Raw genomic sequence first — 25,900 nt, 5'->3', positions numbered from 1 at the left:
TACTAATGCATGAAAATCCTAACCTCAAAAAAATCACCCGTTATATGGAATCTGTACGTCTGTTTTTAGCGACTATTCGGTAAAAGAGTTATTAAAACGCATTGCCGTTAAAGGGACCACTTAAGGTTTTATTAGAACGTTTTAAATGAAGCATATGACATAGAATTTATGTAAAAAATTGAAACTTTTTTTTTATAAAAAAAATTTCCCTTTTATGGGAAATTTTCTTTTTCTTAGAAAATGTTTTTTTTTTTTGCTGAGCTGAATTTCAAACTATTTTCGATTGATGCGCTCTTTGTCACCAGCTCCCATTTTTTTCTTAACATTTCCGTGTCATTAACATAAACATCAATTTAAAATATCATGTAGTGATATAACAAGTAATTTTTAAGTAAAAAAAAAACAAAACCGAATTCAATTCTCATATACAAATTAAAAAGCCGTTAATTTCTTCATGATCCAACGATCGGATCTAAACCAACCCTGCAGTACGGGGGAGCGACTACAGGAGTGAGTACCTTATAAACACCGTCACTTACCGACCGACTATTTGCAGTGTATTTCATCGACTACTTTTACAAGGCAATGTCCTAGGCGGTAGTCACCATCGGCTCTCTCTGCACTACCGGGAGTTACTAAAGTAGTCACTTGCGTGGTTTATGGGCGCTCTTTGTCGTAGTTTTTCGCTATTCTGCTTACGACTGGTTCGACTCTGCACTACCATGTGCACTACCACGAGTTAATAGAGTAGCTACTTACCTAGGAGTCGGTGTAGTAGCCGTTCAAAAGTAGCAATTGACTCCAGCAGTACTGGAGGGAAATTAGTATGGGACCACCGCTGAGGTACCACCTTTCCTTAAAAAAAATTATAGAATTCGGTTAACGTCAAAGATATGCGGTAACATAAATACATAAAGTAAAAAAATAAATAAATTACTCCGACGAATTGATAACCTCCTCCTTTTTTAGAAGTCGGCTAAAAACAAACTTTACTTTTTATGAAAAAATGATCTATGAAAGCAGCATTAAAAAGGCGAAACGTGAAAATTTCCCTCAAAGGAAATTTTTTGTTTGTCTTGAATCACAACCTACATAAAGCAGAACTAAGACATTTAGCATAAAAACTGAAAATACTTTAAATTAAAAAATTCCCTTTTAGGGGAAATTTAATTTTTCTTAAAAAAATATTTTTCACTAACTTGCTTGCCCAATTATTTCATATTGCTGCGTCCTGGCCTCCATATTTTCTTCGCATTACAAAGTATTTAAATATGAATTAAAATTTCCATTTTTGAAGCTTAGCAGCTGACTCGAGTGAAAACATAAAAATAAAAGCTTTCGCTTTTCATTGAGCCATATATGTGTAGATATGTACATGCATATACAGGTAGTATAAACTAACATATACCTAAGTAAATTTAAATAAATAGTATTAAATGCATAAACTGTCCAATATCCTCTCGGTAGCACAGGAAATGCGTACAAGCTGTCGGCTTCCATGCAGCACTGATGCGATGGTTGCAGAATATAAAGTGAAACTCACACACACTTAACTAAATATAAATGGATCATAAAGTATTTAATACTTCACAACGCTTTAATCCTCCCCACGTTTAATTTTGCTGATGTTAATGTTTTTTTTTTTAATCTCGCGGTCAAGTGCGGTGCGTTTGCAATTTTCATAAATAATTTCCCATGGAAAATCATATAAATTATTCTGACTTCCGTTCGTTTGGCATGAATGCCCAATGTGCATATTTATGAATTCGACCATGTTCATACTACAACATATACAAACATATATATGTATGTAGGTACATAAGTGTGTATGTAAAAGTATATTAATTGTTTTTATATTTATGTATGTATAACTAGATACTATAAGCATTCTATAGATGTAGTATATTTAGTAGTATGTATGCATGAAAATAAACTCGCACAATCGTTCGTGAAGGGATTTTTGATTATAATTTATTTATTCCACACATTTGCTGCTGATTTTGTGGCAATGATTGCAGCAATATTTGTTAAATGAATAACGCACGGCACTTGCATATGTAGTTTGTTTTATTTAATTTATTATGCTATAAGTTTTTATTATTTGCGAAATACTTATGAAAAGTTTATGATGGATACCAAATGAATGCCCTTACAGTTTGGTGCGCTTTAGTTTACTCATAATAATTTTGTATAAAGAGAAATAATATTTAAAAGGTGGGTACCAACAAACATACATATTCATTCCTAACTCTTCTTTTATCAAATAAATCAAGCAGATATTTAGCGAAATTAAATTAAATCTAAATTGATAAAAAAAAGAAAAAAACATATAATTTTGTTGTAAAACAGAAGAAAGATACCAAAATTACTAAAATTCAATATGTAGGAAAATCAACCTCAGGAAAATTTTAAGGTGTTCATGAAAATTGCTGGAGATTGAATTATAACACCGGGCAACAAAATTTTTTTTTTCTTTGGGTTTCTGTTCTCATGCTTAGATGCTCATTCTAAACATTAAAAAAACACTCGAATTTTCATTTGAGTTCTTAAAGTTTGCTTTTGTCTAATTTACGCCGATAAGTATAAGAAATACGAAAAATATTCACTTTTAGACATTAATTTCTTGTTATTAAACATTTATATGTTATTGCTTATATAACAAATCTTAAATAAAAAAGACTCTGATACCCAGCAAAAACTTTTTTAATCGTAATTTAAACTAAAATTATAAAAAAATATAAAAGGTAGTGATTTTTCCAGACAAATTTAATAATTGCTCTGATTTTTACAAAAGCAAACTTGGATAAAAAAAAAATAATGTTTTCCCTTATTTTTAGCGTAGGAGAAACTAAAATTTATCATGTAGAAGTCAGACCCAAAAATCGTGTTGACTGGTGTAATGCTAAGGCAAGCATTCGAACCAAAGACTTTAAAGACTAAAAAAAATTATTTTTAGAAAAATTTAAATAATCGTAGAAAAATACGAAATCTTGATAATGAACTTACATCTGCTATTATCTGTTAAAAATATGTTGGCACTAAAATTACCCTTTTTCTTGATATGACTTTTTGATGTGAATCTAATTTTTGTATGAAAAAAAGTTCAAACATAGGCGAAATTTTCTGTAGTTAACGTAAAAAAATTTAATTCTAACGTAAATATTTGAATTTAAGTCAAATACATACTTTGTTTTAAGTTCTGAACGTGAACGATTTTTTTTTAAATCAATGAAAAATGCCAAATTCTTGATTATGATATAAATTTAGACTAAAAAACAAAGTTTTCCTTAACACGAAAAATAAATTTTGGACAAAGGGAAAATTAAAAAATGAGAAAAGCTAAAACTCACACTTCTAATAATCTTTTAAAAATCATTATATAATACGAAATAGTACTGGATTATAATAATAATTTTGACAAAACTTTTTTTGGAAGTGGTGCTAAAAAATTTCTCTTATATGGGAAATTTTTACTTTTTGCGTAATAGGTAATTCAAAATGCAAGTAAATAGCTTTGTAACAACCAATCAGTAATAGAACGGGAATATTAAAATTTCCCTGATTAGGGATATTTGTATTTTTCGCGGAATAGCAATTTCAATGTGGGGAGTTTTTTAAGCGAAAAATAACTTCGTACAACGCAAAGGAAAATTTTAAGAATGAGCACAAGAAAATTATGGACAAATAAATTGCTTGATTTTGATATTGTCGTATAATTGTCAACAAAAAATTTCCTTAGAAAAATTATTTCCCAAATCGGATATTTCTCTGATACCCATTTTTGTTTTTAAAATTGGTGCTTCCCTTAAATGGGAAATGTTTATTTTTTGCGTAATAGTGAACACAATGGGCAAGTAAACAGCTATGTTGCAATCAGTCAGCAATATAACGCGAATATAAAATTTCCCTAATTTTGAATATTTTTATTTATAGAATAGTGAACACAATGTGGAAGTAGGTGCCTACATATTTATAAAAATTTCCCATCCTTATTAGTAAAATTTTCCAAGTGGAATTTTTTTTTAGTGCAAAATAAATATATAACAGGGAAAAATATCCCAAGCTTACTATGAGGAAATTTGAAGAATTAAGACACACAGTTCACATCTCCTTTTAATTTTATTTTTTATTTTGCTAAATGAAAGTATTTATTTTATCTCATTGAAAAATTGTTAATTTTTAAAGCTTGAGTGTCAACTTTTCTAATTTTTGCTGAAAGCTATGAAAATATAATATCTCGCCTACCATTTCATATTATATCCCAATGCCTATTTCCCATGCCCAATTGCATTTGACATTTTTGCCAAAAGCCCCCTGGTATTACGCTGTCTCTTATCGCTTTTCAGGAATTTCATTTCACATTTCATTTGCAAAAAGCTAATACATTATAATAATTGCATACAAGCAATTAAACTAGTTTCGTCTATATTTAACTCACCTGTGTGTTAATTAAAAACGGAAATAATGAATAAGTATACTCGTATGAATATAACCTGTGCATGCAAGCGCGGTGGCTTAATGACATTATGACCTAATGCATAAGCCATATTAACCGTTTTCGACGTGAAATTATAGAAAATGCCGAAATAATTTTAACATTATACCCGAAAAACCAACAATAAGAACTAAAAGTATTGGAACTGCTACAACAATGGAAATAATTTAGAGAGCTGCGTAATTATCCTGACGCACATATACGGCCGCTTAATGAGCGCTATTTACAATATCCTGTGCCAGGGGAATAATGTACATACATACATGCATATAATATGTACGTATGAATGTGTAATGCACCCGATCGTTGGGTATTAGCAATTCATGTTTATATGTATGCTCATGTGTATAGACATTAATAATGTATTTGTTAGTAAAGCACACGAAAATTTTCACTCATGTTGAATAAATGCCAGAAAATTTGGTAAAATTCCAATTCGTCGAAATATAATTGCACACGTAGTATCTGTTCACGTGCCTAAAATATGCCTGCAAGCATGCAGATATATGTATGTATGTACTTTTTTGATTAAATATGCATCTACAATAGGACGGGTCAATTTTTTCTACTATGCGCGTATAACACAGGAGGATTCTATGTGTAAGCAAATTTTCCGAAGAATTATGGGTCAAAAATCAAATTGGAGTTTGCCAAATTGCGAAAATAGGTTTCGAATAAAATCTGAAAATTTTCACTGTTACGACCTTTGAAGAAAGTTTTAAGAAAGAGTTTTATAAAAAAAAAAACACTTATACCATGTTTTTATACAAAATTTTAGCACTTCTTAATGATGCTACGAAATCTATTTTCGTAATTTTGTAAACTCCAAATTGATTTTAGACCCATGGTTTCTTTGGCAAATTTGCTTAGAGTTACACGTAGAATCCTTCTCTGTTGTACGCGCATAGTCGAAAAAATCTCCCATACAAATCGAGCCGCCCTAATGTACATACATATGTGCATATTAGAGTGCGTGCAAACGCATATACACTAAGGTCTAGAATTACTAATCGCGCACATGGGAGCATTATTAAAGCTTCATAGAAATTCGTGCATGTTTCGCTTTTTGTTGTTATTGCTTATATTCATTTGTGTTTTTGTCATTAATAACATTGCGTTGTGCTGGCCGTTGATACATATGTATGCACATACATATACAATTTCTTGTAATTACCAAAAATCACATAATTACACATAATGATGCACGTATGGTAAAAGCTGTCAACATGGCGGCTAAGAAGGATGTGAGGCACAAGCTTACCCTGCAGCAAGTGGGTCTAGACTCTAGATTAAATACTTATACTAGCACAGGCTGCCTTGTAACCAACACTAGTAACCAAAAGGGTCTAAATATGTGGAGAAAAAATGACCACCTCTGGTACGCCGCTGCTTACATAGGAGCACCTAAACAACTACCCCTCTTGGACTATGAACTGACTTCATATGATTCTGTACAAACTGAATATTTCAGAATTTTTAAAAGCGCTTATTAAAGGGGTGATTGTACTATAATAAGTAGATGCAGACTTCGCTGGCAAAAAATCACATACAAATTATTTTCATTTTAGAAAAATTTCCCTTTTTAGGGAAATTTTTGTCTGATCAAGAAAAATTGCTGAGCTAAAATTTCTCAGTTTAAGTAACCATTAGAAGCGAGGAAAAGTTAAAAAATTACAAAAAATAAAATTTCCCTTTTTGGGAAATTTAAGTAATCATAGAAAAAACGAAAAGAACGATTATGAACTTACAACAGCTTTTATCTGTTTAAATACAGATATTTTAATTACGCTTTTTCTTGTAGAAAAGCTAGTACATGACACGGATTTACATAAATAGCACATACATAGTACCTACATATATAGAAGGGTGAAAGTTTCCCAAGTTTTTTTCATCAAGCGAAATTTTCTGTAGGTAGTTTACGTAAAACTTTAATTTTAGCGCAAATAAATACTCGGTTAAGTTCGGAAATTGGGAAAAGAAAGAAAATAAGACACTTTGTTTTGCATGCGAAAACACTTATGACAGATTTACTGCTAAATAGCTCTGGCTCAGAAAAAAGTTAAATCGAATTCCTTCAGTCTGAAGTTCGGACAAATGGCTTCCTTTATCTAAAACTCAAATATACTTAGTACCGCGAATTTTTTCTTACATACATACATATATATACATATGTAGTACTAGCAGACTCGGCAGACGTTGTTCTGCCCAAAGTAAATAATTTACTTACCGGACAACGAAACGAAAGAAAAAATATTAATTAAATGTTTTTTTGAAATTTCTTAAGTATTAGTTTTCAGATGGGGGCAACCCTACGCAAAGCCATCACACATTTATTCAAATATCTCACATTTGATTTGTGTGGAATTTTACAAATCCTAACTTTCTGACTAATTGTTTTTTAAGTTTTCAGAAAGATGGCAGGCAACTCCCTTCGAAAATATTTATTTTTAAATGTTTTTCTTCATCATGTAGGTATTAAAATATATTTTTACTCCTTTAAATTGTTTTAAATTTTCAAATAGGTGGCACCCTTAACACCAAACGTATATAAAATGTATAACCTTTGTATTGTTCTGTTGTTTACGCTATAATACAGTAAAGTGTCATAAAATTCAGTGAAAGCATAAAAAAAAGTCGGATTTGGTTAAGAAAATGAAAACGAGTGAATAATTTTCAGAAATTTTTTTGGCCCGCAACTGACTTCCAGCATCGGTGAAGTCAGTTTGTCCACTCATCGATTAATATAATTTGTCAACTGCTTGAACAAGGGCACACTTCAAAGGCTCAATACTTGGATGTGTAGTAGTGCAAGCCTTGACCTCCAGAAGGAACCATAATTTATAGTCCAATCGATTGAGCTCTGGGCTAATAAGCTGGCCAGTCAGTCGTGAAAACACAGTTCGATTTTCCCTAAAGAGCTTAAGCGAAGTCTTGTTGAGACTATTGCTCTGGATAGTGGTTATAGTGGCAACGACGTGGCACTTATGTATAGTGAAGAGTATACATATATCTGGACTCCATTTAAAATCTGACACAAGGTTACCTAAATCTGGTGACTAAATAGGCGGCAAACTTCACCAACGTCGTCAAGCCTGGCCAGGCTTTGAAATACAAGAACCCCAATGCAACTATTGCTTCAAAAGCTTTTTCTCGCATGTAGCTTTCTGACTGGATGAAGAATTTGCGCCTGACACCAGTTAGGAAGCTGACTTAAAAAGAGGGAGGAAGGCACTAGTTGTCTTCTATCGCTGCAGGGAAGCCTTTGGTGAAATTGTGTGAAAAAATGTTTTGCCTCAATGACAGCCTATTATAAATACTTTATGTCGATATCGCCTGGTCAGCTTTACTCGACAGAACTTCTATAGCTAGCCAACTAGAGCGCCTAAAACGGTGTGCTCTCATTGGTAATTTGAAACTTTGTCGCTAAACGCCAAGATGAACATAATATTTGCTGATATTACAGGCCAACACTGTTGAAACGATATCACCGGTGAGCAGTGGCGTAGCCAGGGGAGATTTGGGGGGATAGATCCGGCTCGCCCCCCCCCCCCCCCCCTCCGTGAAATTAAACTTTTAATTTTTGAATTAATAACACAATACTATTTTACCCTTCCGATTTATAATTTTTTTATTTCAGACTTGTCATCAGTCTTTAATTAACTTTTAATGAATATATATAAAATTATCGGTTGGTGGATTATGTATTTGAATATTTGCGAAATACACTAGGCCATTTTGCTTAGCTCCCCACAGTGTTGGGAAATAAAATTGTTCCTTCAGTACGAAATCTATATAAAAACTGTACTTTTCGACTGTAAATTGTATCGACTTTTTAATTTGCCCATATGCATGCAAATTTTAATTATTCGTTTATAAAAATGCAGTTTACACTTTAACAAAACCCGTATAAATCCCAAGTTTAATCTTTGCGCAACATTAAAAAAAATCAAAAAACTTTCGTAAAGCTTTTTAATTAGATTTCCTAGAAATACATATTTTGAGTATGCAGTTTTGTAGCCCGATCAATTCAAATAAAGCGCAAGTTTAAAATACATAGCTGCGACTTATCGTTGATTTTTAATATTTTTATTTTTTTTTGATGGAGGCGTTGCTCATTTTCTTCATTAAAATAATCGTCGAACATACTTAGATAATATGGAAGAAAATTACCGACATCGTCAAAAATATGCCATACATCAACTGTAAATCACAGCTACTTTAAATTTGCACTCTATTAGACTAAAATTGAATGAGCTAAAAAACTGCAAAATATTAAGAGATAAAATTGAAATAGAAATTTCGAAATTTTTACGAAAGCTTGTAGATTTTTTTTAATGTTGTTCAAAGATTAAACTTATTTTCATTTAGTGTTTGTTAAGGAATAAACTATATTTTTATGAACAAATAATACAAATTAAAATATAACAAAATAAATAGTCAAATCGAGTCAATATGTGAGTATCGTAAAGTTATGATATTTAAGAACATCGCTTTCTGAATAAACGATGACACTGTTTCTATATGAAGCTGATTTCAATAATTTGTTTTAATAAAATTTAGTAACGAAAATATTCTTTCAAAACTTGCCTAGGAATGTGATATAATGGTTCCTTCAAAACCTTTTTTCAAAACTTATAAAGGCAAAGATGAGAAGGCGAAGGCAAAAACAGAATAAAAAAGTTTCCCGCAGTGAATTTTCAGATTTCTAAAACGGTATAGTAATTTAATTTTTTAAATTTAAATAAAGAATGAAGACCCCATGGAATAAACGAGTAGATAAAAAATTAATAACGGTAAAACTGGCACATACATAAATATATGAAAGAATGCACTCAGGCGACGCCTGTAGCCATTGTGTGTCACAAATTTAAGTTATCGATGGAAATTTTTTTTCAGCCCCCCCCCCCAAAGCCAAATCCTGGCTACGCCACTGCCGGTGAGGGATGCGCCCCTCACCACCTGTAGTCCACTTTCGGGTAGTTGGAAAAAATGTCAGCGAAAGTTCTGCTTGGAAAGTCACAGATCTTAAATTTTTGGTGTCGTTCTGACAGATTAATGTCCTATCAGAATTTCAGCGATGATTCTAAAAATTACCGCTGCAACTTGGGAAATAACCCAACATTTTCTACAAGACTGACCAGCTTTTGCGAGGCTACAAACATATTTGCTGTAAATGAATTTGACATAAAATGACAGGTTACACAGCCGATTTAATTTTAAATTGAGTGCATTATATTTACATCACAAATACAAGTGCATACATACATATTGGGACTAACGTAAACAGCGATTAAAGTGTTGCAGGGCATGAAAAACAATAGAATAGTGAAAAATTATCAAAGTAAACTTTTATTTATAGGTGGCCGCAAACTAACAAGGCATAAAAATGCATTATGCATTTTGGTGTGAATAAATATTTAGCATTTAGCATCAAAAAATGTTCATAAAATATATATATGTATATATATTTGTATGTATGCACCTTTAGGTTTTTCATTGAATGTTTCCGTAAGTAAGCCTATGCATGTCAAAATTTGTTATCATCACGGCATCAATTGAATGGAAAAGTGTTGTATTAAATCAAGCACATTTAATTACTGCTCATAAATCTATGTCAAAGTAACAGGAAATGCAATGGCATTCTACAGCAAGCCTACTTCTCTGAGCGTGTGCGTGTTGTGAGAGCCCTCACACATTTCCATGCATAGATAAACAAGCGATGGATATGTGTGTAAAATTGGAAATATGCATTAACAAAAATAACAAGCCACCATTGTAAACCATAACTAATTGTTAACAAATTGTAATCATAAATTAAAGGTAAAAACGAAATGGTAAACCACGCGGTGTGGTGCGAATGGGCTGTGGCAGAAGATATTGAAGGGAAGGTTTTTTTTTTTTCGAAAGAAACTAAAATATATGTGGAGGTGTGAGAAAAATATGGTTTGAGTGGCAGAGGCGAGCGCACAAAATAAACGTGAGTAAAATGAGGTTCTTACTTGAATTGGAAAGCAACGCCGCGTTGCTCTTCAGCTTTAAGAAAGTCCATTTTGGTGCAGTACAATGGAGTAGACATGGAAAGTCTTATGTATGGGAGATGTGGAAAAGTATCATTAAGTAGTAAAATTTGAAAAAAAAATAATAATAATTGTATTACACGCAAAATCATAAAAACAAACTTCCAGCCGCACCCTAGCCCGAAAAAAAAATATTGCGTTAAAAAAAAACTATATAGAAACATTATCGTTAGGAAAAATTGCAGCTAAAAGCAAAAATAAATACCTGCCAGGGTTACAATAAATAACAAAGGTCAACATGCAAAGCCACTTTCAGCTCAGCGCCTTGTGGCATGCCACTGCTGCTTGCAAAGACAAAGGCAAAGGCTATGAAAATATTTGTACGCGGAGGGCGCAAAAGTGCACCACAATCACAAAAATTTCAAAGCAAAAAAATAAGAAAATTAATGCGAGAATTAAGTAAGCAATGCATAAAAACTTAACAAAAAAAAAAAATACTATAGCTTTTAGTTAACTGGCGCTGTCTGCCAGCCAGCCTTGCGTGGCGCACCCAAGCGCACCACGGAGCTGAGTTCAAATGGACACATTATTCGTTTGCGCTAGGCTAGTGAATGCATAGTTTTATATGCAACACGATAAGCGCACGTCTACATACAAGCTCATTTTTTTCATAATAATTTTTTACCTTTTAACATATTAAAGGCTTTTTCACGCTTTCACAATAATAACCGATGTGGACATGTATGTACGTACATAGTTATATAATCGCCATCATCAGGCGAGCATCAAACGCATTGACGATGATGATAAGCCAAATGTTAATTGTGACCAGCACTCAGCAAGAATCAGGCAACAAAGCGAGTTAGCTTGCAATGAGCACGTAAGCACGCATAGCTGCAGTTGTGAGCATAAAAATAGCACAGACAAAAGTGACAGAGTATTGACAATGTGCAGGTTAACTGTTTTCAAATCGATAACTAAATATTAATGTCGATAACGATAAAGAGAAGTGTTAATCAGTACAAGAAACGGCGTCGTATTCAAAAAATATTTCTATAGGCGTATATATAGTACATAGATAATTGTATCGGTAAGAATTTTGTTAAATATATCTACATATATATCGGTCAATGAAATTAGAAAAGATGAAAAGAAAAGTAAGCCTACTACTTTATCGATATTGATATATTTATATCGATACTTCGATGACCTTTTACCGATAAACATATCGATAACAATTTGGACAATAGTTTCGAATAACTTATAAAAAATGCGTATAAATGTATTTTTAAATACGCCGATAAAATTATCGATAACAAAGTAGTTTAATATATCGATAAAAATATTGATATCATTTCAGCAGAAAGTATATAGAAAATATATTGATTAAAATATTTGAAACAATATCTGGTATAAAATTGTTTAACATAAAAGTCGCTAAGTTTATCGTATAACATAGCCATATAAATTTATCAACATTATAGTGCACGGGCAATATGTTGCCCCGTGTGAAGAGGACCACCAAAATTCTGTTGCGGTGCAAATTTTTTTCCACTAGATATTGGGGCTCTGCCCCCTTGTTTGATGCAATGGATATATGTATGCATGCCTGGCAATCTGTTGGTCGAGGGCAGCTGCGCTGAAAAAGTGACAGGAAAAACTGTATTACATGTGCTACGCTCGAGGCCCAGAGAGAAGCACTGGAGATCATACTCTGCCTCCCTGCTGGTTCCGAAAAACGAAACCCATAAAAGGCCACATATCGATTCGATGTGATGCTTAGGAGGCAACCCACTCTCAGCGCTGCAGCGAGGAGGTACGATGAAAAAGAGCCCTTACCACATAACAGCTCGCCGCTGAGAAGCGAGGGAGACCTTGATACCCAACCCCCAGAGCTATCGTTCTGGAGGCGATTTCATGCACCAAACCTTACCGGAGAATGCGACAATCTGTTAATTGGTGGAGGTTCTTATCTGATACTATCATTATACGTATACCCGTATACGGGCGGGTTCAAACGGAATCTTGCTATAGAGCTGGAGTCCCCTCTGAGCCGTTTTTGTTAGCTCTCGTTGCCCTTGAAGTGAATAGTACTGTATTTTAGGCAGATATGATCGTCATATCTGTGGCTGCTACAAAGAGAATAAACAGAGGCAGATCTAATCACATGCTCGTTTAGCCAAGCAGATATCAAGATAAACAGGTCTGTGTGAATGGGCTCGAAAATTTTACACCATGCCATATCTGGACTGAGCGAGTTTGGAAGGCGTAATGCCGGTTCAATTATTTTATTGTCAATACATGATTTTGATGGGCCGGTTACAGTAGGTTTGGGGATATATGTACATACATATATATTGGTTCAAAAGCTTTAATCAGACGAATTAGTTTATAGAATTATTATGGCTACTTTCAAGACACCGGTTGGCAGTGGAAAAAACCGCTTGAAACCTAAAAAAACCGGCGAAACTTTAATCCGGTGTTGGTTGGACAAACTTTATGATTTATGGACTATTCTTGGACTAAATGCAAAATTTATTTCCTCGTCCCAGTACTTCAACAGAATTTGGTATAAGAGATGCGTCGAATATGGCACATTGGCGTCACTTCGACAATGGCAAACCCAGGATCTCACCGGTTGGTCAGTGATGATGAACCAAGAGCAATCTGAAATACTTGTTTGAAAAGTGCATGCTCTCAACCTTTACGGTAAGAAAATATAGCCAATTTGTTGAGCTTCGTAGTACAGTATTCCCCGCTTAATTTACCGCCGATTAATTTGTTTCCCCTCACAATTGGTTAAAAATATTTGCTGTCGGAAAGAAGTATACCTCCAATTTTCCTGCTTAATTAATTTCCTGGTTAACTGAACCAAAAATGTTTGAATTAAATGGGGAATACTCTGGTACTTAACTTTTTACAAAGCAATGCTATTTTCATTCCCACCACTGTCAATCGCTTGATGTTTCATTGCATGTATCATGTAACTATGCGCGCACATCTTCACTTTGCTCAGTGACTGACATTCAGCTAAGCTGCACTTTACGTCGTCTTAATATTGTTTACAAGCGCTGTTAATGTATTTTAACTCATCGTTGTTGTCGCTGTTGTCTCATTTGTCATGCGGCGCTTGCATTGCTTGTGATTTGCTGATTATTCTTATTGTTGTAAGCTAGCAAAATAAATGTGGCTTAAAAAGTGCACCGATTGTGAGCGATGATTAATGATTGCATTTTGATAGATTTTGATTTTAAATTTACTATTGTTGTCGTTTCAAAGCGTTTTTTGTAATACAGGGATAATGATAAATAGCATGGGATGTTTTTAATATAAACATAAATATTTTGTATGTTTGTATAAGATGTCTAAGATTTTATAAATTTGAATTCCATACCGAAACCGAGACTTTGTAGACTTTATTGGCTAATCGTTTAAACAAGTATACATTTTACAGGATAGGTTAGGTTAGGATAAGATGGCTGCCGGCATCCAGTATAGGAAAGAGGCACACTTAAGCTTAGTGGACACATTGCGGTACCATTAGAAAGCTCGTATTCGATCCCGTTGCGAATTCATAAATAGTACCTGCTGCGCTGGCGTCCGTCAGACAGCCAACGAGTTGATAGTGAGATGAGCGTCTTCTAACACCCGATTGGGTAGGGAAGTGACAGAGACAATGCTTTCATGAGCGATACGGCAGCTCAGACAAAAGTCATTGGACGGTTTTCCCACAAAGCAGCGGGCGTTTATAATTCCGGTAAGTTGTATAAGTAAGTAGTGGACGTTCTGGGCGAATCAATGAGTTGGACCTGTTCTTGTCGAAGCCGGGCCAGTTTTAATGGATCGTTTTACACGTGGCTTCTTCCCATCATCTTTTTACAGGGTAAATTAACACAGAGTCTACTCTGTTTCACTAGAAATGAGAGCACTTAAGCTAATTAGGCCCATTGTGCGAGAGTAACAGATTACTAAATTGTATCTGATCTGGTCATTATCTTTTAACGAATTTGAAGTTAGACACTTATTTCATGATCTCTTGAAGATATGATCGATTAAATCAGATTTGGTTTTCAAAACCCAAACTTCATTTGGACGAGGAGGGCAGTACTCTAGTAATTTTAATCGCTCGTTTAGCCTCCTAGTTAGAAAAGAATCTACTTCAATAGTGAAAAGCGTAAGCTGTCTATCAATCTATGTAATTTTAGTGGGAAACTCGACACTAGAAAGGTACTTCAACTGACCTTAGAGCACTTGAGAGTTCAGAAAATCGTGTTCTCTAAAGAACCTTCGGACTGCGGATACACCAATGAAATTACATATGTCCAATTATAGGCCTCTGTGGGGCGGATAACTTTTTGGGTTTCTGGGCCCTCACGACTCAAAGGTGTCAGCGATATAGACTTAAGTCTGAAAAACATTATATTTACCACTGGAAATCCCGGCATGGCTAATATGTGTGTATGTGTATATTTTAAGTCTTAAAAGACGGGACTTGTTCAGGAGCATTTCAGTACTGGGGACCAGTTCGGAGCTAGGTTGGGACCATTTCGGGACTAGGCTGGCAGTAGTTTGGGATGTCTGAGGCTTGGTTTGGGACCCGTTCGGGATTATATACAAATATTTTTCAGACTCATAATTATTATCAAAAGACTTTTATAATATAAGTCTCAAAATAAAAGACTTCGAAGACTAAACATAATTTTCTCACACATAATTATTAGCAAAAGACTTTTATAATTCTTACGAAAATTTGGATGACTTTTTTAAAACTCCGCCATGAAATAATTATTATTCTGGGTCTCTGAGTCTCTGGTTTATTGAAATCATATGCATTAATGTGTCTGTGTATCGATATGTGTACCTATCTTTAGACGTGACTCCTTACCCTTTTAATTTTAAATTTTTGATTTATTTGTCACCTTTATATGGCCAATAATTTGATTATTCATTTAATTGTCTGCCATTAGGAAAAACGGCGAATTGATTGCGCAAGTGATAAAAATAAATGCTTTATGGTACTCGTATTTACAGTTAATAAATACATATTCATAAAAAGTGTATGCAATATCCATTACCTTTGGTTACTATTGAACTTTGACATTCGTTTAAGAGTGATTTTATCCATGAAATTGAAAATGCTTTTTGTGTGATTGAGTGTGGACTCGTTTATGCAGATTGAATTCGAATTGAAAAGGGAGAATAAGTGAATAGTTTAATAATTTATTTTTAGTTGAACACAGTATAATGTTCCGCTGACATTTTTATACCATTAAGCTTAAGTTTAAGTCAAATAAACATTTATATTACATCCAATGAGCATTTGGGTGCATTAGAGACATCCGTATGGTGTAAGTACATCGCGCACTCATCAAGAAGCATTTCCTTAAAACAAGAAGCCAGTTTCCTTATTTTAGAGCAGTGGTCGGCAGGTCATAGCTCACTGAGCGCTCTCTGAGCGCATGTGTGTTTCACACGTATACGAAGAGTGAAAGCTGAGCAGTTCATTTAACGCACACAGTCTCACTTATTGCAACGTTTGAATGTGTTAGAATGCCGACCATTGTTTTAGAGTTACTGTTTTTTCCTTAATAGTATGAAAAATTACTAAATTTAAAAATTACTAAAATTTTTTCCTTAATTGAGGTTAATGCTAAAAATAGTGCGTCTTTAATATAAGGAAGTAAATTTACTCAATATAAGTAATAATTTCGTCAGTGCTGTTAAGACGAATTTAATTGCTTTCCTGGCAAATGTCGGCTGTGGCGTCGCGTGAAGACTACTGCTTCTGGTTCGGAGATCGCAGGTTCGAGTCCGGTTGGAGGAGGTTAGAGTAAAGTAAGTCAATTATTTCAATTTAAATTAAATTATTTAAATAGAAATTACAAATTGGAAAATTAATTCCATAAATGGAAAACCCTGCAAACTCAAATAGATACCGTAAAAAATAAATGAGAATTTTTTTTTTTTTAAATCCAATTTGCTCTGTCGGCCATTATGACTGTTTGAGCGCTGCGAGCAAAATAACATACTTATTCCTTTCACGGCAAGTTCGTTTTTCCTAAGAAGAAAGAAAATAGTACCGAAAACTAAGGAATTGTGTTTTCCTTAAACTGAGTCCAATCGCTTATTCATATTAAGGCAGCCATGTTTTTGGAGCCATTTCCTTAGTATATTTCCTTAGAATAATATACTTTTTTCCTAGCATCAAGAAATTCTTCAACATATATCGTGTACATAAATTTAAAAATCACCGTAGTTTAATTTTTTTTTAGAGTTTTGTTAGTTTTTAATTTCTTGAAGTTTCCCCTTTTAAATAACTTGAGTGGAATTCCAAAATTTTCTAAACTTTCAAAACTTTGTGAATTTTAGAAATTTTAGTAAATCCCAGTAATTCAATATAATGATGAATACTAGATTTCTAGAAATTTTTTATTTTTTAAAAATTTTGAGAATTGTAGGAATTCTAACAAAAAGTGTCGAATATACGAAATTGATCAAACGAAATTAAAAGTTTTCGAATGTTGAAAACATTTTCATATTACATCGTTTTTGGAAAATTTACAAAATTTTCGTAATTCTTGAAGATAAAAAAAATTTTTGGACGTTGATGTTTTCAAAATTTTCAAAAAATTTAAAATTCTCAAACTTTGTTATATCAATACAAAATTTTGAAAAGTCCAGAAAAGTGGAACAATTTTGGAATTTTTCCAAAATGTTAATACCTTTTAGAATTCTAAGAATTTTCTATTTTTTACACACAAGTACATGAACATAAGAATTTTTCGACAATTTGTGATGTTTCACATTTTTTTGCATTTTATGATGGATTTTAAGATAAATAAAATTCTCAAAATTTTGGAAAATATAGAAAATTTTTAAGATCTCAATAATTTTGTACATTTCAAAATATTCTCATTTTACCAAAATTTCTAGAATCTCCCGGATTTCGATAGTTTTCGAAATTTTTGGTAATTATCCTAAAAATAAGAAATCTCAAGAAATTTAATAATATTATAAAATTAAAAAATTTTTGGAATTTTCGTTGTTTTCTGAACCTGCGAAAATATTCAAATTTCCCCAAATTTCCCCTACCTGGGTCCACCACTGATAAAGTAGTGATCTCCAAGATACCAGGTTTTTCCATAGTTCCGTCGATATCTACTACAATCAGTACGTTTTTGTGCAAAACACTATTCACACCTGTTTGTAGCACTTACTCAGCTTCAGTTCATTAATGAATGCAATTACAACTAACTGGCACTATGCTGTCATATAGACGCTTTTTATTGCTCCTCAGCGACTGTATTTATTACAGAAAATGTGTAGAAAACTTCGGTAAATACTAAATTTTCAAACCTTTTTGTCGCTTTTAATTAACTTTATGGCCAAGTGCTACGACAAATGAACACTAAAATATTCATGTGAACACATTTCCACATAAGTACATTTATTTTCAACCCTTTACTGTATACTTTCCTGCATATGCATTGTATAACTAATAAAATTTTGAGTAAGTAAATGAAAAATTCATAAGACAAACCGCAGAGACTTAGATGAGTAAATAAAAAAGATTAAATGGAATTTTTATTCTGCTCTGTTTTTGTAACAGGAATTCAAGGGTGGGGCAAATGAGATTATTACATACGTATGCATTTGAATGAACTTGGTAAAGGGAGCAAATGCAGGCTAATAATTAAAAAATGGAAAGAGTTTAAGGGAAGGAAATATATTTACGCTTTACATAACGTATACTATGTACTATACATATATGTATGTATGTATCTCTAGGGCTCGTACTTAGTTGTATTAACTCATTCTCATTTGTCTGTCGAATATGAAATCATATCAAATATTATACATAAATATACACATATGTATGTATGTAAATGTTTACGTGTACGTCAAGTCACATTGATAGGTGCGCTGGTAAGTAAGCAGTTTTAAAATGAGATTCGTTTAGCTGCCTTTTTTATTTGTTTGAGAATGTTATTTTTAAAAATGTTATGCTTAAGTGCGATACTCAATTAAATGCTTTTTTTCCTTTTAAGAAACATAAAAAAAAGAAATAAGATTCCATTAGGTGACAGATGTCATTTCTTAGTAAAGACCACTGTATATAACCAGAAGGATGTTGAGGCACTTACTTTTCATTTTCAGTTCTTTCTACAGAGTATGGACAGAAACCACAAAATATCTTAGTCAGTGATTAACACTTCAAAGTAGTCTGATCAAAAGTGATGTGCACTCAACTCAGGATGTAATACTAAGCTGAAATTTATTGTCGCTAGCTTTGGGCCCTCGTTATTTATCTGTTAGTTCTATTTGAGTAGGTCAAGCACTCTTCCTTGGGTATCTGTGGTTGTGGTTGTTATTTTTATTGTTGTTGTTGTTGTTGTTGTTTTTGTTGTTGCCGTTGGTTTTGTTGTTGTTGTTGCCACAGCCAAAAAGTTCCCCCAAACAGTTTTCATAAGAAACCGGCCAGAAGTGGTACCCACGAATCAATAACACCACCAAAAGAGAAGAGAGACAAAGTTCCCTGGACTACTTGTGGACCCCTCTTGGAAAGGTGGTTCTCGCAAAAACCAGCGCATATGCCAGTGCAAGATTGCTCTGGCCGAGGTTGAACAGGGGGCGGCCTAAGGATCACTTTCGGCTAGCATGCGGCTAAGACACCTTGGATCGTGCTTTCCAACTGGGCCAAAGGAGCTTTCCGTGACTGATACCTGCCGGCCACGACACTTCGTCCGCGGCACTCAGCGATTCTCTCTTTTTCTGTTCTTTCAGTGGTATCACAACGAACCAATACTCGTAGAATAAGTGTGCCAATTGTTAAGGGGCGGCCAACACCTTACCCGTTTAAGTTATGTATACCCAATTTTAGGGCGTCTGTGGCCTTTTCATAAGAAAATAAAGGCTTCTGAGGGTAAATCCAGTCTAAAAATAAAATTTCTACGAACATTTTTCAACAACTTCTTTTAAAGTCTCTATTGTTTTATTTTTCGGCTTAATTGCGTCATTCGGAAATTTTTCTCAAATGATGGGCATCCCATTCAAATATAGGAGTACACTTTTTACGAAATACTTCACTTCATTTCATCTTTCCGTTACTAATATATTCATTTATGTAAGACTTTAAGTAGTCTACTCAATAACTGCACATTCCGTTTAAATGCAAACTTTTACGGGGTTTTAACTTCAAACTGCAAATTACATTAAAATTATACAATTTTCACCAATTGTTTTTTTCAAACCACGCAAGTATCTACTTTTTTGTATGTAAGTATGGTTTGAAAAAGTTCATTACGCGCCTAAGTAACATTTCCTTAGTTGCACAATCTGCTTAAATGCGAATATATTCTTCTTTTTGGCTCTGCAAACGCCTAAGCGATTTTTAAATGAGAATATATTGCTAAGTTTAATTTAGTTAAAAAATAGTATATTTATCCGCATATACTATTGAAACGTTTAGTTGGTTTAAGTGCACGACCTGCATAAATGCACGTGTTGCCTAATTGCGCAACCCGCTTAAGTGCAACATTAGCTATTTTCTTCCATGTCCTGCTTATTACAGTTTAGGACACGCTTATGCATACGTTATGCTTAATTGCGTAATCCGCTTAAGTGCACATTTTTTTAAATTTTTAATAAAGTTTCTGGAATGATTTTTTCTTAACCAGAGCTTGTTTTTAATTAGTCTAACCGGCGCTAAACCCTAATCAGTCACTTCCTGTATTTGCATTCATTTGTTAGTAGAATCCGGTGTAATCGTCAGCATACGTACATATGTACATTCATATATTCAAACATACATACTTACGTAACTAGATACGAGGCATGTATGTATGTCGTTAAAAAAGTATAGAAAAGCATTTTATCGTTATTAATTTGCATATGAAATGTTGCACACCCAAATATAATTTCCGGGCCCAGCTCAAGTTGACCCACTCCAAATAAAAATTTCATAACAGCACACATGCTCACATATGCATAACTGAAGTTTAGGCATCCCTAAAAGGGTAAATACAGCACGCTGCACTAACAACAACCCCTTCTCGGAAGAATTTAAACCCAAAAAATGTATATAATAAATGCCACCACATGCCGCACACCGTCAGCGATTCCGATTTTTGCTTTTCACGCGTATTAGCGTTCAGTGCTGACATATGCTTTGCAGTGTTGCATAATTTTCTGGGGGAGTATGGTGTTGTCTGAAAGGTGTAAGCACTCCACTCCTTTGCCATAAAAAAAAAATCAGCCCAGTCGATGTAATAAAATTTCTAGCCGTATGCTAAATGCCTTTTTCTGTGTCATCACTGCGGAAACAAGTTACGCCTACTTTGGCACTAAAGTGTATTTAGCTCTTTGATAGACAACGTTGAGTATTTTTTATTTTGTTTTTTTTTTTTATTTTTTTTTTTTTTTTTTGTTCAACGAAAAGGAAGCTTGCATGTGGCCGCAACCATTTAAGTTCATTTTTGTTTTCTTTTTCGCCATGTTTGACTGGCAACTTTGCTCACTTTTTGCTGTATAATAATTACATTGCAATGATTTTTCAAAAAAGCAAAACACATACATAAATCATGCACAAAAAAAGCTACTGCGCCTTGAAGTATGTTACACATTGGCAAATTTGTGCTTTGTGACAGTTACATGTATGTACATATTTTCCCAATTTTCGTTGGCAAGTGCCCGCAGCTGGCCTTTGTTTGTCTTCCACTTGCGCTTCGGAAATACTTTAGAGCAGTGCTGTCGCCCCTCCATCTTTTGTGGCATTGCTGCCCTTCTCTGCTTTGGCAGCCTTGTTATTGGCATTTGCTGCCATCGTTGTTTTTTTATTTTAATTTTATTTTTTTGTTGCACTTTTTTAGCTGCTACTCAACAATTGCATGCAACAATCTCGCAAGGCACCGTCAGTTCACATTCGTCTTTCAACAGTCAGCTCAACTGCAAAAAGGTCGCTATCAACAGCAACAAAACTAAGTTGAAAATCGGAAAATTGACATATGAAAGCAACAAAAAAAAAAAATAAATACATTCATTCTTGTTTGGGGCGTCGCCGTCGTCGGCGGTAGTAGTCACTGTCTGCACGCGATTTTCAAGTGCGTTGCACGTCTGCGAATGTCTACATAGATCACGCCACACCACGCCATCCGCCTGCCCATTCCCCAACTACTTATATACGTACATAGGTATGTACATTAGGGTGGCCCAAAAAAAAGCATGGGAATAAGTAAAGTCGGAATTTTAATGCTCTCACCCCCTAGGAGTGTTCTATACCGAAAAAATATGCCTCTATTTTATTATTTCGAAATAAAAAATATTTAGAGGTCGCTCAAAGCGCTCAAAGTTGTCCATGTATTTTATATGGGAGAAAAACGACTCACGGTAGAAATGGTATATAATTCTTAAATATCAATATTTTTCAATCGAAAAATTTCTCTACAGGAGATTCCCTATAATAATACTCGATTATTTATTTAACCATTTTTTTCATAGTAGGGGGGCACCAATAAAAAAATCGTTCGTATTAAAAAATGGTTAAATAAACACTTTGGTATTATTATTTTGGAAGTCTTCTGAAGAGAACCAGAGTTTTCCGATCGAAAAATACTGATTTTCAAGAATTCCATACCACTTCGAAGAAAAGTGGTTTTCCCCATATAAAATACGCGGGAAACTTTGAGCGCTTTGAGCGACCTCCAAATATTTTTTTGTTTTCAATATAAAAAAACAGGGGTATATTTTTTCCGACGTAAAACAATCCTAGAGTGTGAGAGCATTAAAATTCCGTCATTACTTTTTTTTTTGACCACCCTAATGCACAAACAAAAAGTATATTTCGCTACCATTGCGGCACAATCCAATCAGCTAACCTTTGCCTTTGTTGACTTCGCTGCCTTTACTGTTTGCTTTTACTGCCCCTTAACGACTTAAATTACAATTTTATTAAGTACACGAAAGGGGCACCGCTGATAGCGTTTAATGTCTCGAATTCGCATTATTGGCGCCATTACGACGCATTGGTCGCAGAGTGGTGGACAATAATATAAAGGAGGAAATTATTTAATTTTAAGTGATGTATTTTCTTTAGGGGCAAAAAATCGAAGTGAACGCTGAAGTAAATTTTTATTTTAAAAAGCTATAAAAACTTAAATGATTATTTCCGTCGCTACTCACCTTCCCACGGACAACCGACAATTTCGGCGCGCAAACACACCGTCCGATCGTATTGTCCATATGGATATATGCGTATTTTCGATGCAAATATTATTGGTTGCAATAGGTTTTCCACTTCACTGTACGTGTTGATGTTGCCAGGCAGAATCTGTTGAAAAACGGAAAAAGATTCATAATATTATTTCAGGTTGTTTTTAAAATATTTTTTTAATTCTTTTTTTTTTTTAATTACTAAGTATTAACAATTGGTTGTGGAGTCCTTAGGCACCTGCTAGGCTGGCGGAGGAAATCAGCCCATGATTGGAATATCCTAACGCAACAGAGATGACATTCTCAAGAAAATAATCTTCGAAGTTAGGTTAAAGCGGCAGCCATTTATTTCCTTCCATTCCATGGAAATTTAATCACTGAGCGAGCTTTATGTAGCACAAAAAATTTAGAATTTTCACAGAGCTCAAGTCGGCTTAAAAACTTAAAAAGTACTTGCTAAACTATTGGCTGCGCATCTTTGCCAGGATAGGATAGTGGCCGAGCTAATTTTCGATGATTTTCACTTCTTCCCCGCCGCTGCAGCTGCGAAAAAATTGTTGTTTGTATAGACTAACCTCTTACCATGCGAGCCCTTAAGACACTGTTCGTTAATACCCTGATTAAAAAGCTAAAGGCAGAACTAAACGCCAGGAAATGAAGGAACAACGGTTAAGCCGAGTACGATCGCTTTACATCAACATGCGGCCAAATTTATCTGATAGTCTGGCAAGTGGGTTCTATGAGTTTAGTCTTTAATCTGTCTTTGTAGGAAGTTAGCGGTATACCAGCGTCTTGAGTGGAATTCAGCACTGCTCTTTCAGTGTTTTACCTTGTCAACTTGTCGGCCATACAGTTGCCAAGAATGTCCCTGCATTCTAAGGCTACTTTCGGCGTTGTTCTGGTGGCTGTCAGAATATATAAGTATAGCCTGCTTTTGAGGGTTGGAAGGTATGACTTAACCAGCGGCCTGCATTATGCCCTCAAGTTCGGATTGAAAAACGTTACTGTGGCCCGGTAAGCGAAAACTGAGGGTTTTAGCAGTGGACAAGCATGGAAGCCGTCCACTGTAGATACTGGTTTCATATTGGCTCTGGATAGGGTCATGTTTATCGTCGGCAACCAGGCAGTGACCCCGTAGTAGAGTATGGGTCTTATACAAGCTATGGCTTTTCTCCCATTTTTTGCTTATACCTTACAGGCGTACAGCGCGGTATTGGCTTTCTTGGAGCTGTCTTCGATGTTTCGCTTGCAGTCGAGTTTCCTGTATAGAATAAACCCAAACTGACCTTAATTATTCTACTTAAAATAAATAACATTTTTATTTCTTGGTTAATAGTATTATCCGGCCTTCGTAGAATTGACGCTGAGTTCAAATTCCTTGGACCAGATATTTATAAGGCCGAGGCCATTTTGTAAGAGGGTAGAGGTAAAAATTTTCAATATTCACAGCATTGATTTATGATTGGCTTTCACTAATGAAAAACACCTGTATATTTACCCTCCATTATAGCTGAGTCCTTAGCCTGGCAGATACTACGATGATCCGGTAGTAGAAACTAACGGCTCAGGGTAGGGTTGCGAGAGAGAAGACCCCTCCCCCTCCGTCGTTCATTTTATAAACATCTGTAAAAATTACTATATTACCAGGTGGAGGATAGTAGTTGTCTACCCGGGCCCCCTGCTTGAGATTTTCATGGCGAAGTTTCTGTCTGGAATCAGAGCTTCTACACAACTAAACAAGGCAATGGGATTTTTAAGTTTACACCATTCTTATCAGGAAAACAAGAGGAATTGAACAAAAATGAGTTCCCGGACGCATTCCAAGGTTCGTTTTAAGCATCCCAAAGTGAACACCAATATATCACTTTACATATGTATGTACGTAGCACTCTTAAGCATTTCCACTTTAAAATTAAATCACTCAAAAACTTCGTTTCTGATTCCATTCCATGCACGCATTCACTCACCTCTTTTCCCTGTGTATTTTTCCAACGTAGCCATTTGGTGAAACCCGGTCGCCAATACTCCAGCACATACGCTTCTGTATATTCTTGACCTTGACCCTTGCCATAGCGACCCTGCGTACGTATCGCCGTAATGACGTGCGTTTGCAGCAGATCCACCTGCAGATATTCCTTCAACGCATTTGAGACCATGTGTTTGGGGCACCAAGCGCCGCCGTTATTATCGGTTTTCAGTCTGAAAAGAGGGTGAGAGAAAAAAAAGCATTTTTTAAAGCGAGCTTAAACGAAGGGGAGTAAAATATGTATGGCTAATATATGAATGTATCTGAAAGTATGTACATAGTACATACAGGTATATTTACATGTAAAATAAGCGCTTGAAAGGTTGAAATCTTTTATGTACACACATGCGTAGATAAAAAAAAAAACATCGACCTCAAAATGGGCGGACAAAGTTGTTGAAATAAAATCTGTGCGTTAATTAAAATTCACCCACAAAGCCCCGTAGTCGTCTGCCGCTTGAGCAAATTTGTATTATCTCCTTCATGGAAGGGGCCATGCATGCACAAACAAAAAAAAAATACAAAAGTAAATGCAAATGTTCGGCTGATTGGTGGCCGTTGATAAGCAACCGGCGTCGCCGCCATAGCCGCCTCTGCCACTGCCGCCTTCATCATAGCCATGGCTATGAAATATGCGCACAGTAGCAATTGCAAAATGGCTAGCCGCCGCCGGGCCGCACCCGCCCATTTCATTTTTTATTGTTGATTGCTTTGGTAGCTGTGGCGGAGTCTACCTTTGGCCATGCTAAGGAGTAGTATCGCATCGGCGCTAGAAGAGGTAGCCATAGTTAGTATTAATGAACAGCTAGCTACTCTATAACACAGCAGCAATAACAACAAAAATTATGTTGGTTTAAAAATCTTTATCGAACTCTTAAAGTCAACGGTTGTTATTGAGTGCAGCACGGTCGTTGTCGTCATCGTAAAAATTGTGGCATGCAGCACATTGTTCTGACATTTTAATACGCGCAACGTGCAACGCGCATAACGCCAAAAGCGCCAGCAATAGTTGTAGTTGTATATAGTTGCGCGCTCGCTTCTCTTGTCAGCAGAAAGTAATGTAATATATAGTACATGAATGTATGTAAATCTATAAATTAATTGAGTTTAAATGACGGCACCACACAGTGTTTGGCATTTGGTGCGCTCAAGCGT

General features: G+C 34.7%; 1 protein-coding gene across 6 annotated transcripts in view; it reads right to left on the bottom strand.

The window, feature by feature from the left end:
• Nucleotides 1-25,900, bottom strand: part of LOC118735725 — a 189,109-nt gene that overhangs the window by 38,195 nt on the left and 125,014 nt on the right. For all 6 annotated transcript variants that reach the window (XM_036465656.1, XM_036465655.1, XM_036465657.1 and 3 more), the window contains 2 exons: nucleotides 24,687-24,918; nucleotides 22,690-22,837 (listed from right to left, as the gene is read on the bottom strand). In XM_036465656.1, coding sequence (XP_036321549.1) covers nucleotides 22,690-22,837; nucleotides 24,687-24,918 — 380 coding nt within the window. The remainder of the gene's footprint in view (nucleotides 1-22,689; nucleotides 22,838-24,686; nucleotides 24,919-25,900) is intronic.

Source organism: Rhagoletis pomonella, unplaced genomic scaffold, assembly GCF_013731165.1.
Source record: "Rhagoletis pomonella isolate Grant_MI unplaced genomic scaffold, Rhpom_1.0 Rhpom_scaffold_00003, whole genome shotgun sequence".
NCBI lineage: Eukaryota > Metazoa > Arthropoda > Insecta > Diptera > Tephritidae > Rhagoletis > Rhagoletis pomonella.
Note: the sequence above shows the minus strand (reverse complement) of the source record. Positions and strands in the feature narration are given on the sequence as shown.